Raw genomic sequence first — 11,662 nt, 5'->3', positions numbered from 1 at the left:
AACAGGCGGGCAGAGGCGGTGCTGAGGGCCAGGGTTTGGGGGTGGGATGGCAGGGGTAGGGGAATGGTTGGGCTTGATGATCTTAAAGGGCTTTTCCAACCCAAACGATTCTGTGATTCTATGAACTCCTGGATCTCCTTGGTAGCATCTCCTGTGCTTGGCTCTGATGGCTGCTGGAATTAAATAAACATTCTAAGTCCATCACCAGTTGGGGGACAGCTGGATGTCACTGCACTTCCTTGGAAGGCTGCAGATGGCTGAGCAGCAGTGAGGTCTCCTGGTGAAGTCCCTCTTTGTCTTGGCAAGTTGCACCCTCAAGAGCCATGCGTGGCTTAGTGCAGGCAGCATCCCATCCATACTCCAGGACATGAGCTGTGGTGTGAGCTGAGGGGCTCAGCATCTCATCTGAGACCAGGAAAGCTGTGGCTAAGATCTCTGCTTAGCAACATGGGTTGCTAAGGCTGTGACCCCAAACAACCAGGCTGTCCAGCTCTGGAACAGGTGTCCTGGAAAACCGAGCAACTGGAAAACACTCCAGGGGCTGTGCTGGGTGGGCAGCACATGATAAGCAACTGTCTTCAGTTGTAGAAGATGGAGGTCTGTGCCAATCCAGGATTCGAAATTTTTCCTTGAAAAAAAGACTGATACAAATGGATACCAAAGGCTGGGGTATATGGTATCCTTCGCCTCAAAGCTGACCATAGGTGTGTCTAATGGGCCTTATTAAACTTGGTTATTAGGCTAATGTATTCCCTGAAAGTTAGAGAAATTGCCTTTCCTATGCTTAATCCTCCTTTGGGTTTTTTTATATGTGAACGATGCTTGGTGTGGGCCCACAGGTGAGCCCTTAAAAGGAAGGATTTTCTTTAAAGAACTGAAGCCAGGTATCAGTGTTGGGTTACTCTGCTGTGGCTGAGTCCCCAAAAAAATTATTTCTGACTTGTCAAAGCTCTTCTGCTCTGTGTCACCAGTAACCGGCCTGGTTCTCCAGAGTGTGGAGAGTCTTCCCAAAAATGCCTCCTGGCTCCTACAGCTGAAGGAGAAAGGAGGCAAGGCTTGCATCGAGGGTTGAATACACAGTGTCATCTGACCTGATGAACAGCAAGCTCAGGACTGCCTGGAAATGGCTGTTTCTTCACTAAAATCTGTAATTTCCCAGCCTGCAGTTGATGCACTGGGTCCATCTGGACTGTGCAGGTTTTTGGTGCAAAGGTAGACCATGCACGTTGGTGGGTGACACCTCTGCCCATTCCCACTGCCCTCTCCATTGCCACTAGACTTCTTTTACGTCCTTCACTGAGAATTAGATGTTAATGTTATTTGGCCCATGGTAACCACTAGATTTTCTGGTGCTGGGAATCTTGATCTCTGTGAAGGATGTTTTTGCTTTCAGCAAATAACTTGGCCAGGACACCACTTGTCCAAGGGCAGGTGCTCAGCTGCCTGCTGGAGCTGTTTGCCAAAGCTGTTCCTTCCTTCTGTCTGCAATAGTTGAGCATTGCTACAAAAAGCTTAATGGGGCTTGTGAAACAAGTTGACAGGTTGACTTATGCTACCCAATACCCGTCTATTTACGGGGCTAGCAATGCCTACAATTTGTTAAAGCATCTAGAAAATGCTGAAGTACAAATTCTCATCTGGAGGGCTTAAACAGTTGTTATCTTCAGGGGAAGAGGGTAGGAATTTAGCTGATCCAAGGCTGCAGTGTTGGATTCGTCAATCCAAAGATGTTTTGGTAGTGTAGCTACAGGTGCTGGAAGGATAAATTACATGGGCTGGGCTTTTATTATGGATCACAAATAAACTCTAAGACTTTTGGCTTATTTTGAGGGCACAGAGATATGGCCAGTGACACCACTATTGCTGAAAGCCTCAGTTAAACCAGTATCTAGCAGACCTTGGGCTGCATGAGGTCTGTTCACGCCTCTTACCCTTGGACAGATGACTCTGAGCCTTTAAAAAAAAAAAAAAGGGGGTGGAATCTATTGCTCACCCCAAATTTGGGCATTTACCATCAAATGCAAAGAGCTGCAGCATGGGATTTCAGAGTTTTCCTGCTTAGGTACTCCAGTGTTGCAAATCAGTGGTGGTTTAACTCATCAGCACATTGCTCTGTCTTGTCTCAGAAACTGGAGAGATACTTAGGGCATTAAGAGTGAATTCGGCAAGTACGGCGTTATTTTGCAAAGTCCTGCCTTCAACTTGAGCTGCTGCTTCAGACTGGATTAACGCTGCAGGTTTCAGTTTACCAGCAGTTGTGGTGACAGGATCTATCCTTGATCAAAACTCGGTCTGCTTGGAGTAGTTAATGCCCACCCCTTTGCAAGGATTGTCCGTTGAATGTAGACCAAGCAGAGCCAAGGGCCCAGGCTGGGTGGGCTGGCTCTAGATTTAGGTTATAGGGTCTGGTGTGGTTCCTGGCTGATGTGCTTTGCTAGCAGAAATGCTCAGGAAGGCATGGAGTTGTCAGTCCTAGGGACCACGCGCAGGCTTAACATGAAATGGCGTTTAAGAGGGGCAGCAAAGAAGCTGCAAAACCAATAAACAGTTCTGTGCATTAATCCTATTGCCTAGGCTATCAGCGAGGGCAGTGGTTAGCAAAGACCGCAGAGATGCTTTGTGCATTTAAAGGATGCATTAGGGAAACCTGCTTTGTGGAAACTACCAAAGCTCTAGTACCTGCCCATATCTAGAGAAGAGGCTTTTCTCCATTAGACTCGCATTCAATGAAGCGTGAGCACTTGCTATATCACCATTAGCAGGGTCAGGTCTTGTCAGCAACAGCAAAGACAGAACCCATTCAATATTGCGTAGCAGGATCACATCCTGATCCTTAAACAGGTAAAAAAATATGGAAACACCTCCTGGTTTGTTCATAGGCCAGCAGTTTGATTTGCATTTTAGCCAGTCATTATGGTGCTTCTGAAATAAAGTAATGAAGAGAAGTGAAGGAGAACACACTTACAAGTGCTTCTTTCTCGAGGCTGTTGAGCAGATCAGCAAATGCTGTAGTGGGTGGCTCCTCATATAGAAATCAAGTCTTTCGCTTCGGTATTTTAGTTGGTTTTCTTCCCACTCGAGTAGCTTAAGCTTCTAAGAGTGACTTCCACCTCCTTCCTTCCTCATTTACTGCTTTAGAAAGACAGTGATAGTCTTCCTTACCCTTGGAGCTGTGGATCCCTGGGGTCATGGGTTGAGGTGCTGCTCAACCAGCCCTTAAGCTGTGCTGCGTAAGGCTGGAGCGGAGAGCTTTCCTCAAAGGTACATGTGGGAGTTGTGCTACAGAGCTGGTGAAGGGTGGATGAGCAATAGTTTGGGCCACAGCCCTGGTGTGTGCTTGCCTGTGGTTTGGGACAGCTGAACTTTATCTTACGGTGAACTCGTGGGTTTCCCTTTTACCAAACACCGCTTCCAGGAACTGGCAGTTGGAAGCAGGGACGGGGGGCGTGTTAGGACCACGTGTTAAAGTCCTCTGTACTCTTATGGTCAAGTGAATAGAGGCTTGCTCAGGTGGGAACTGGTGTTACCCATGAATGCCCTCCAACACCCCCAAAGCAGCTGGATGTTTGTAGATTCCCCTTCCAGGATGCTTGAACTCCGTGGGAAATATTAGCCTTTGACAAGCCTTGCTCTGAAAGCAAACTGCACAAACACTGATTTAAAACCTCCTGTTTGAAAGGAAAATATTGGGGTAGCTATAAGGAAGATGGAGCCTCCCTTTTCACAAGGAGTCCCATGGAGAGGACAAGGGGGAATGGACGCAAGTTGCTTTTGGGGAGATTCTGACTGGACACGAGAGGGAAATTTTTCCCCATGGGAACACTCACCCATTGGAATAATCTCCCCAGGGGAGGGATTGACTCCTCTACATTGGACACTTTCAAGCCTCAGCTGGACAGGGTGCTGGGCCATCTTGTCTGGACTGTGCTCTTGCCTAGAAAGGTTGGAGCAGATGATCCTTGAGGTCCCTTCCAACCTAGGGTTCTATGATGCTATGATTCTATGATCTTTGCTCAGTATGCAAATGTAATTTTATTTCTATTTTCTTAGGCACAGGATCAAGCATTCTTTCTGCTCTGCAGGATCTGTTCTGGCTATCTAAATCCAAAGTAGAGAAACAACTCCAGATCATCTCTGTGCTGCAATGGGTTCTCACTTTCCTTATCATGGGTAAGAAACAGCTTTTGGCTGAAAGCAAAGCTTTTTTGCCTTTGTTCTGGAAGACTTTTAATGCAAAAATATTAATTTTTACATAAGCATTAACTACTGGATGTGCGCTGCAGCAGGACAGTTCCTGAGGTGTGTGGATATTGTAAAGCACAGTTGCACGCTTTGATATTTTGGCAATAAATGACTTTACCTGGCTCTAGAAAGACATAGAAGCTATGGAAAGACTTGCTGATGTTTAGCTTGTGTCTGTGTCTACGATACAAATAAGACTGAAGCAATTGGAAATACCTTCCTTGACCCACTCATGGGAATGTTCACAGAGAAGAAATTTCTTAGAAGTAACTGATGCAACTGATTGCAACACGAGCACCTTCCTCTTGGCTTAGTCTCCTTCCAAGTAGTACCAGAGATGGGCAAAAAGTGTTTATATTAGACCAGTAAAATAGTGAAGACTGCTTGTCTATGGGTACTGCTGTTATGTGAAGCCTCAGGTTGCTCTGGGCCATAGTACTGTTGATAATTAAACTGGAGAAAGATGCTGATTGCAGTCAGTCAAGCAAGTCTTGCTGTTCCTTCCCAATTTAGTTCATGCTAAAATGGCAGTGTCCTTTGTGGGTGGGATCCCTGGCACCCTGGTGGGGTGGCTGGTATAAGGTGTGGAAGGTTTATGTAGCTGTAGAAGAAACCCCCTTGGTGTGGGCCACAAAGAAATCTTGATCCTCATGAGGTCTTGCTCTTGCCTGGTGAAGCACCCAGAGATATTGTAGAAAAGAGACTTGGAGAAACCATGAAGGGGAGGCTGAGGAGCTTCAAAGCAGGTAGCTTTAGAGGAAGCTGTCTCAGTCCTGCATAAGGGGTTTTTAGCTAAATCCGATTTGATTGAGGATTAATGACATCAGATTGAGACTAAGACTTTGGTATAGAAGGGTCAAAAGGCAAGGGGCTCTTAATGCAAGTGTAAATGCAGACAAAAACCTGATGCAACCTTGTTTTCTTCTCTTTCTTGGACCTATCCAGGTATTGCTTGCACTTTAATCCTCATGTACATACTGTGCACAGATTGCTGGGCGATTGCTGCTCTATATTTAGCCTGGCTGGTATTTGACTGGAATACACCAAAGAAAGGTAAACATTGCAGAATAGATCCTTGCTGTTTAAGTGTCCCTGTCTTCATAGTTGGACAAAGAAACACTTCCTTACAGTGGGTGACTTCCCCTCTTAGCAGGACTTGGCTGAATCACTGGCCAAAAGCATTATTCAGCGAAGCATACAAATGTCAGCCCTAGGCATAAGCAGAGACTTCAGGTTTCATTGATGTTGCGAGTAATACAAAATAACATTCACTAATATCGTGCCACTGCTGGCTTTTAGCAACGTATTTATGAGGCTTAGGTTCTCCCTGGAGGTCAGAAACATCTACATAAAGACTCAAGATCTTGCTGTCCTCTCCAGCTCTTGCAAGGCTCAGATTATGGCATGGCTATTATAGATGTGGCTCCCCTATGGAGGCACCGTGGCTGCAAATAAAGCAGAAAACTTGATTTCAGAGAACACCCTGTAGAAACCAGCTCTGAGAACCTGCTCCAGCAATGGCAACAAGCTTTGATGGCAACTCCTTTCATAGCCAGATTAGCTTAATTCTCTATTGCTTCAAGACCACTGAAATCATCCAGGATCTTGGCTGTTCCCAAAGGATAAATCTGAAGTTAACATTGAGCTGGTTTGTTTTTTTTCTTTTTGAATGGTTTAGGTTGGAAGGGACCCCTAGAGGCCATCCAGCCCAACCCCCCTGCAGGAGCAGGGACACCTTTAACCACATCAGGTTGCTCACAGCCCCGTCCAACCTGGCCTGGAATGTTCCCAGGGATGGGGCCTCCACCACCTCTCTGGGCAACCCGAGAGCTTGAATTTGAAAGTTTCTAGCCTGAATTGTCCATTTCCCAATGACAACAGATTATCAAGTCAGATCCTACCCTAAATTTGTAGCCAGGCCTTCATTAGCTTGAAGTACCTGACCATGGATGGTTTCACCTGACTTTAGTGAAAGATGCAGGTGTCCCACTTAGAGGAATGAAACTTTTCTCTAGTGAGACAGCAAACTATCTGGAGTACTCTAGGCTTCTTGGTGGGCACCCATGTGGAAAGAGCTTTAAAAACATGATTTTTCTTTTTCTCTTCAGGTGGAAGAAGATCCCAATGGGTGAGAAACTGGGCTATATGGAGGTACTTCAGGGATTATTTTCCAATAAGAGTAAGTAACAGTTTAGCTCTGTTCATTGGGACTTAACTGTTTAGCCTGACTTGTGATAACCCCTGTGGAGATGAGAGGGAATGGCCTCAAATTGCGCCAGAGGAGGTTTAGGTTGGACATTGGGAAAAATTTCTTCCCCACAAGGACTGTCAAACGTTGGAAGGGGCTGCCCAGGGAGGCGGTCAAGTTCCCATCCCTGGAGGGATTTAAAAGCTGGGCAGACAAGGTGCTTAGGGCCAGGGTTTAGTGGTGGGATGGCAGGGTAAGGGGAACGGTTGGACTGGGTGATCTTAAGGGTCTTTCCCAACCTAAATGATTCTATGATGTTGTACCTACACTAGTCTGTCCGTGCCACTGAACTGTAAGCAGGACGTGGCTGATGGACCATCGCCATACTACTGCTTGGAGCAGCTGTGGTTATAACATCTGAAACGCATCACCAGCGATGGTATCATGCTTTGTAGAAGCTGCTGCTTCTGATGGTCTTATCGCCAGACTTCTTGAGGCAATCTCCTCTGGAGCAGTAAGGCTCCCTCATCATCTCTCCAACTTGTCCATGCTGCAGCAGCCCTGTGCTGTGCCCAGCCCTACCTCGGATCCCCTCTTGTAAATCTAGATCAATTCTGGTCTGTTTTCCAGTTAGACCCTAAGGCAGCAGTGTATTGGGTAAGAATAGCTGGGAGTCCTGTGCACCTAAAGTCCTACTGCTTCACAGGAGCATGAAATGAGCCCTGATGTCTGGCTGCTTCGGGGAAAAGGGCTTTCCAGCTGTGGTAATAGCTCCAGTTCTCCAGCTTGTAGCTCGATCACCTTCTGCTTGTATTTTCCCTGCTAGTTCTGACCCGTTGCAGACAGAGGACAGGGCTGCCAGGCTGCTCTCGGGACGGCAGAATTAGCCGAATGACTTGGAAGGGAGCAGGGGCCAAATTCAGCTTGGAGGGAACTTGATCCTCTTTGGAAGGACACACAGCTGAAAGGACTATTATGTAAGGCCGCTGGCAAGTTTTATTCAAGCGTAAGCAAAAGGGAGGGACCTTGCCATGGCTTTTGATGAACCACCCTGCCCTGAGATAGTCCAGCCTCAAAAGGCAGTAGGAAATTTTCTTCAGTAGGAGGAAAGTAGGAAAAATTTCTTCACAGAAAGGGTTGTCAGGCTCTGGGATGGGCTGCCCAGGGAGGTGGTTGAGTCCCCATCCCTGGAGGTATTTAAAAGGATAGATGAGGTGCTTAGGGCCAGGGTTTAGTGGTGGGATGGGAGGGTTAGGTTAACGGTTGGACTTGATGATCTTAAAGGTCTTTTCCAACCTAGACAATTCTATGATCTATGATTCTATGAATCAGATTCCATTAGGAAGCCAAAGTGGCGTAGACTGGATTCCCCCCTTGCGAAGTCTCTTGAGCTCTCAGGTTACCTGAACACACTGCTGGTCAACACTCTCACTGCATTCTTGCTGCTATTAGCAGGTGATTTTTGGCAAATGTAGGTGCACATGGAAAAACACTACAACTGCACAGGCCTACAGCCATACCACCCTGAGAACACCCGATCTTGTCTGATCTTGGAAGCTAAGCAGGGTCGGGCCCAGTTAGTACTTGGGTGGAAGACTGCCTGGGAATACTGGGTGTTGTAGGCTTTGCATGGGTCCATAATTTCCAAGGGGTGCAGTCCCTCAGGAGCAGGCTGCTTCAGCGTTGGGTCTCCTGCGAGGTCACAGGTCCTGCCAGCAAACCTGCTTTGGTGTGGGCTCCTCCTCCCACAGGTCCACAAAGTCTTGCCAGAAACCTGATTTGGTGCAGGCTTCCCATGGGGTCACAGCCTCCTCCCTTTGGGCATCCACCCACTCCGGCGTGGGGTCCTCCACGGGCTGCAGGGGGACAGCCTGCCACACCATGGTTTTCACCAGGGGCTGCAGGGGGACAGCCTGCCACACCATGGTCTTCACCAGGGGCTGCAGGGGAATCTGCTCCAACACTTGGAGCACCTCCTGCCCCTCCTTCTTCACTGACCTTGGTGTCTGCAGGGCTGTTTTCTCTCCCATCCTCTCACTTCTCTCTTGGGCTACTGAGTCACAGCTGGTTTTTTTCCTTCTTAAATGTTATCCCAGAGGCGCTTCCACTGTCGCTGATTGGCTTGGCCTTGGCCAGTGGCGGGCACAGGGAAAACTTCTAGCAGTTTCTGACAGAAGCCACCCCTGTAGCCCCCCTGCTACCAAGGCCTTGCCACACAAACCCAATATATTGGTCAGCCCAGGTCTCGTAGCTAATGGAGAGCAGAGCCCATGCTAGTGTTGAGGGGTCTCAAATGGGTTGTCCTCCAGTACCAAGCCCTCAGTGCTGCAACAAACCCTACTGCCTTGATATTGCTGAAGGCTAAAACGGGCTTGTTTGTCCTGGGGACTTGAATCAAGAGGGTCACCAGTAATGGCTGGTCCCCTTGTTCCACCCCTCATTTGATGGTGTATTTGGTCCCCGTCTTCATGGAAACATGGTTTGCACAAGCCGTATGGGTCAGATCCACTGTAGATGTCAGAAGTTTGTCAAACAGATGGGTTGTTCAAGTTGGTTTAGAGATTGGGTAGATAAACTGAACTTCTCTGCTGTTCTAGGTAAATACCTGCTAGTTCCCGCAGTTCATTTGCAAGAACCCCTTGCGGCTGTAATTCCTCTGTCACTAAGGTGGGGTAGAATCGTGCCAGGTCTGCGGAGCCTGCTGGTCAATGCTATGTCAAGGGCAGCACATGAGCGTTGACAGCTGTGGGATAACTCCTGCACCTGCTATGGGGAGCAGCCAGCTGGCTGCCTGTGTGTTAAAACCCACCACAGGGAGCTGTGAGCTGCTTGTCTGCAATTACAGGCATGAATATTCTCTCTTCTAAGGAGCGGTACCAACCACCAGAGCAGCTTGGGCTTGAACGTGCTAAGAGCGCTACTGGATAAACTCTTTACCTGCCTTCAGTCAAGCGGGAGGCTGGTAGAGAGGTGGCCACTTGTTTAAATCTTCCATCTGCAAAATATACCTTGCAAAAGCTGAGTGTAGCATTGCAAACTCTTCACATAAAGCTGTGCTTGCTGCATCCGAATCAGTGCAGGCATCACCTGCATTGGGATACGAGCTCAGAGTTTACTCCTATTGCAGGATATAAATAGGAAGCTGTTTTGCAGAGCCCTGGCCCAGGCTGCCCAGGGGGGCTGTGGAGTCTCCTTCTCTGGAGATCTTCAACCCCTGCTTGGATGATGTCCTGTGCCCCCTGCTCTGGGTGAGCCTGCTTGAGCTGGGGGGTTGGGCTGGGTGATCTCCTGAGGGCCCTTCTAACCCCTGCCATTCTGGGATTATTTATTTTTTTCCAAAACCTTAAGGGCAACTCCCTAGGGATAGGGATCCAACTCCCAGTGGGTAGCGGTTGTAGCACCAAAAACTTGGGAGGGGAGGCCTCTTCGTATAATGTCCTCAGCGGCTGCAGACCTGAAGGCCAGGGTTTCCTTGTACCTGGCTGCTGTGAAATCAATTTTGAGGATGCAGGCTGGATCTGGCCAGACTGAAACGCCACCGGTATTGGCAAAGCTGTATTCTAGGACTTAGAGTCATAGAATCATTTGGGTTGGAGAAGCCCTTTAAGCTCATCAAGCCCAACCGTTCCCCCACCCCTGCCATGCCACCCCCAAACCCTGGCCCTAAGCACCTTGTCTGCCCAGCTTTTAAATCCCTCCAAGGATGGGGACTCGACCCCTTCCCTGGGCAGTCTGTGGCTCGGGCTGCTGCACCCCTCCGCAGCTCTGCCTGCTGGCATCAGGCTGGCTTTAGCAGAGTAGCTGCGTGAGAAGCAGGCTCGGCTCTGATATTTATGCTGGTTAGGCTTGGTCTCCACCTGATTTAGCAGTGCCTGCCATCCTCAAACACCAGTGGGATTATTGTACCTGTACCAGGAGATACCAGGTCATGTTTTGTAATACCAGGTGGATTTGGGAACCAGCCTGGATCTGGCTCAGTTCCTCAGCATGGGCAGAGGCTGTCAGCATTCACTGGATCTCCATGCAGCTGTGCTGACAGTGATAAGCTATTTTAGGGCACTAGAAGCTTAAGTTTGTCTGCTGCTTAGTGGCTGGCCTTGCAAATAGTGCTTTAAGCTAAGCAGCGCATGAAGCAGCTGAGGAAGCTTCCAGTGAGCTAAATCCTGGTGCTGAACCAGTGGGTAAGGTGTGAGCATGGTGCTGTACGCCTGGCTGGACTCAAACCCTGCTGCTGCGGAGGCAGGCGAGGTCCCGGCAGCCTCCCGGGCATCTCCTGCTGATCCGAGGATGTCATGTTGGGAATGCCACAATCTAAAGGTCTTGTTTGGGTAAAGAAGCCGTCACCCGAGCATGCGAGCGCAGCCGCTGCTTATCTCCATGGGCAATAGGACTTCAGAGAGCAAGGACTGCAGACCTTTGGCTCGCCTTTTGTCAAGCAGCGAGCGCTTTGCATGTGTGCAGCGAGAGCTCCTGGCTCTCCTGCAGAAATGGGAGAGCCAGCAGGGATCAGCAGGAGAGCCAGCAGGATCCCAGAGCAGGGACGGTTGCAAGAGCTGCAAGACGGTGACTTATTTTGCAGCATTTTGTCTTTAACTCTGTGGCTTGGCTGGCTTCTGCAAAAGCCCCCTCTCCGTAGTTGTTGCTGTAGATGACTTACGGAATGGAAATGGAGGTTTCTGGTTCCCAGGCGTGATGTTGAGTAGTGGTAATACTGAGAGCCTGGAGCGGTCTTCAGGTCCTGGCCTGCGCTGCTGGGAAGGTGAGATCATTTCTTCTGTAGAGCTGCTGGGTGTGATGCAGCTAATTGCAATCGTTTGGTTGTTTTGCAAGCTTATCTCTTGCTACTGCTGCTTGGATCCTGCAGGATGAGCTCTCATTTTCTGCTTTCTGCGTGCTTCTGTGGTCACTGTGCTGCTCAGCTTCCAGGTAGGCTGAGCACCCACCTAGACCACTGATTTATTTTTTTTTTTTTATCCTGCTCTTTGCTGGCTCCTGGTGCTGAGCAGCAGAGTCTCTGCAGTCAGCCCCTTTCTCCACACTCGAATGTGCTACTTACTCATCCTCTTCTTGCAAATTAAATTGGCAATACTGTTCTTTGGGTGTATCTGCAACTCAAATATTAACACTAGGGTGGGTTTTTTACTGTAATTGCACTGCTTTATTGCCTCTGTAGGCAGGCTTAGATCTGTTCTAAGAAATCTGATATTACCAGAGCAGTTGGATGGACCTTTG

At 48.6% G+C, this 11,662-nt stretch overlaps 1 protein-coding gene and 1 non-coding gene across 2 annotated transcripts in view; both read left to right on the top strand.

Annotated features, from left to right (window-relative positions):
• Positions 1-1,219: 1,219 nt before the first annotated feature.
• Positions 1,220-11,662, top strand: part of DGAT2 (diacylglycerol O-acyltransferase 2) — a 19,665-nt gene continuing 9,222 nt past the window's right edge. The window contains exons 1-4 of the mRNA XM_009637144.2: positions 1,220-1,229; positions 4,018-4,170; positions 5,188-5,295; positions 6,351-6,421. Of these exons, the coding sequence (XP_009635439.2) occupies positions 1,220-1,229; positions 4,018-4,170; positions 5,188-5,295; positions 6,351-6,421 (342 nt within the window). The remainder of the gene's footprint in view (positions 1,230-4,017; positions 4,171-5,187; positions 5,296-6,350; positions 6,422-11,662) is intronic.
• LOC118452114 lies at positions 7,937-8,055 on the top strand. The gene has a single exon (XR_004841778.1). It is a non-coding gene; the product is annotated as a 5S ribosomal RNA (ribosomal RNA).

Source organism: Egretta garzetta, unplaced genomic scaffold, assembly GCF_000687185.1.
Source record: "Egretta garzetta isolate BGI_Z169 unplaced genomic scaffold, ASM68718v1 scaffold323, whole genome shotgun sequence".
NCBI lineage: Eukaryota > Metazoa > Chordata > Aves > Pelecaniformes > Ardeidae > Egretta > Egretta garzetta.
Note: the sequence above shows the minus strand (reverse complement) of the source record. Positions and strands in the feature narration are given on the sequence as shown.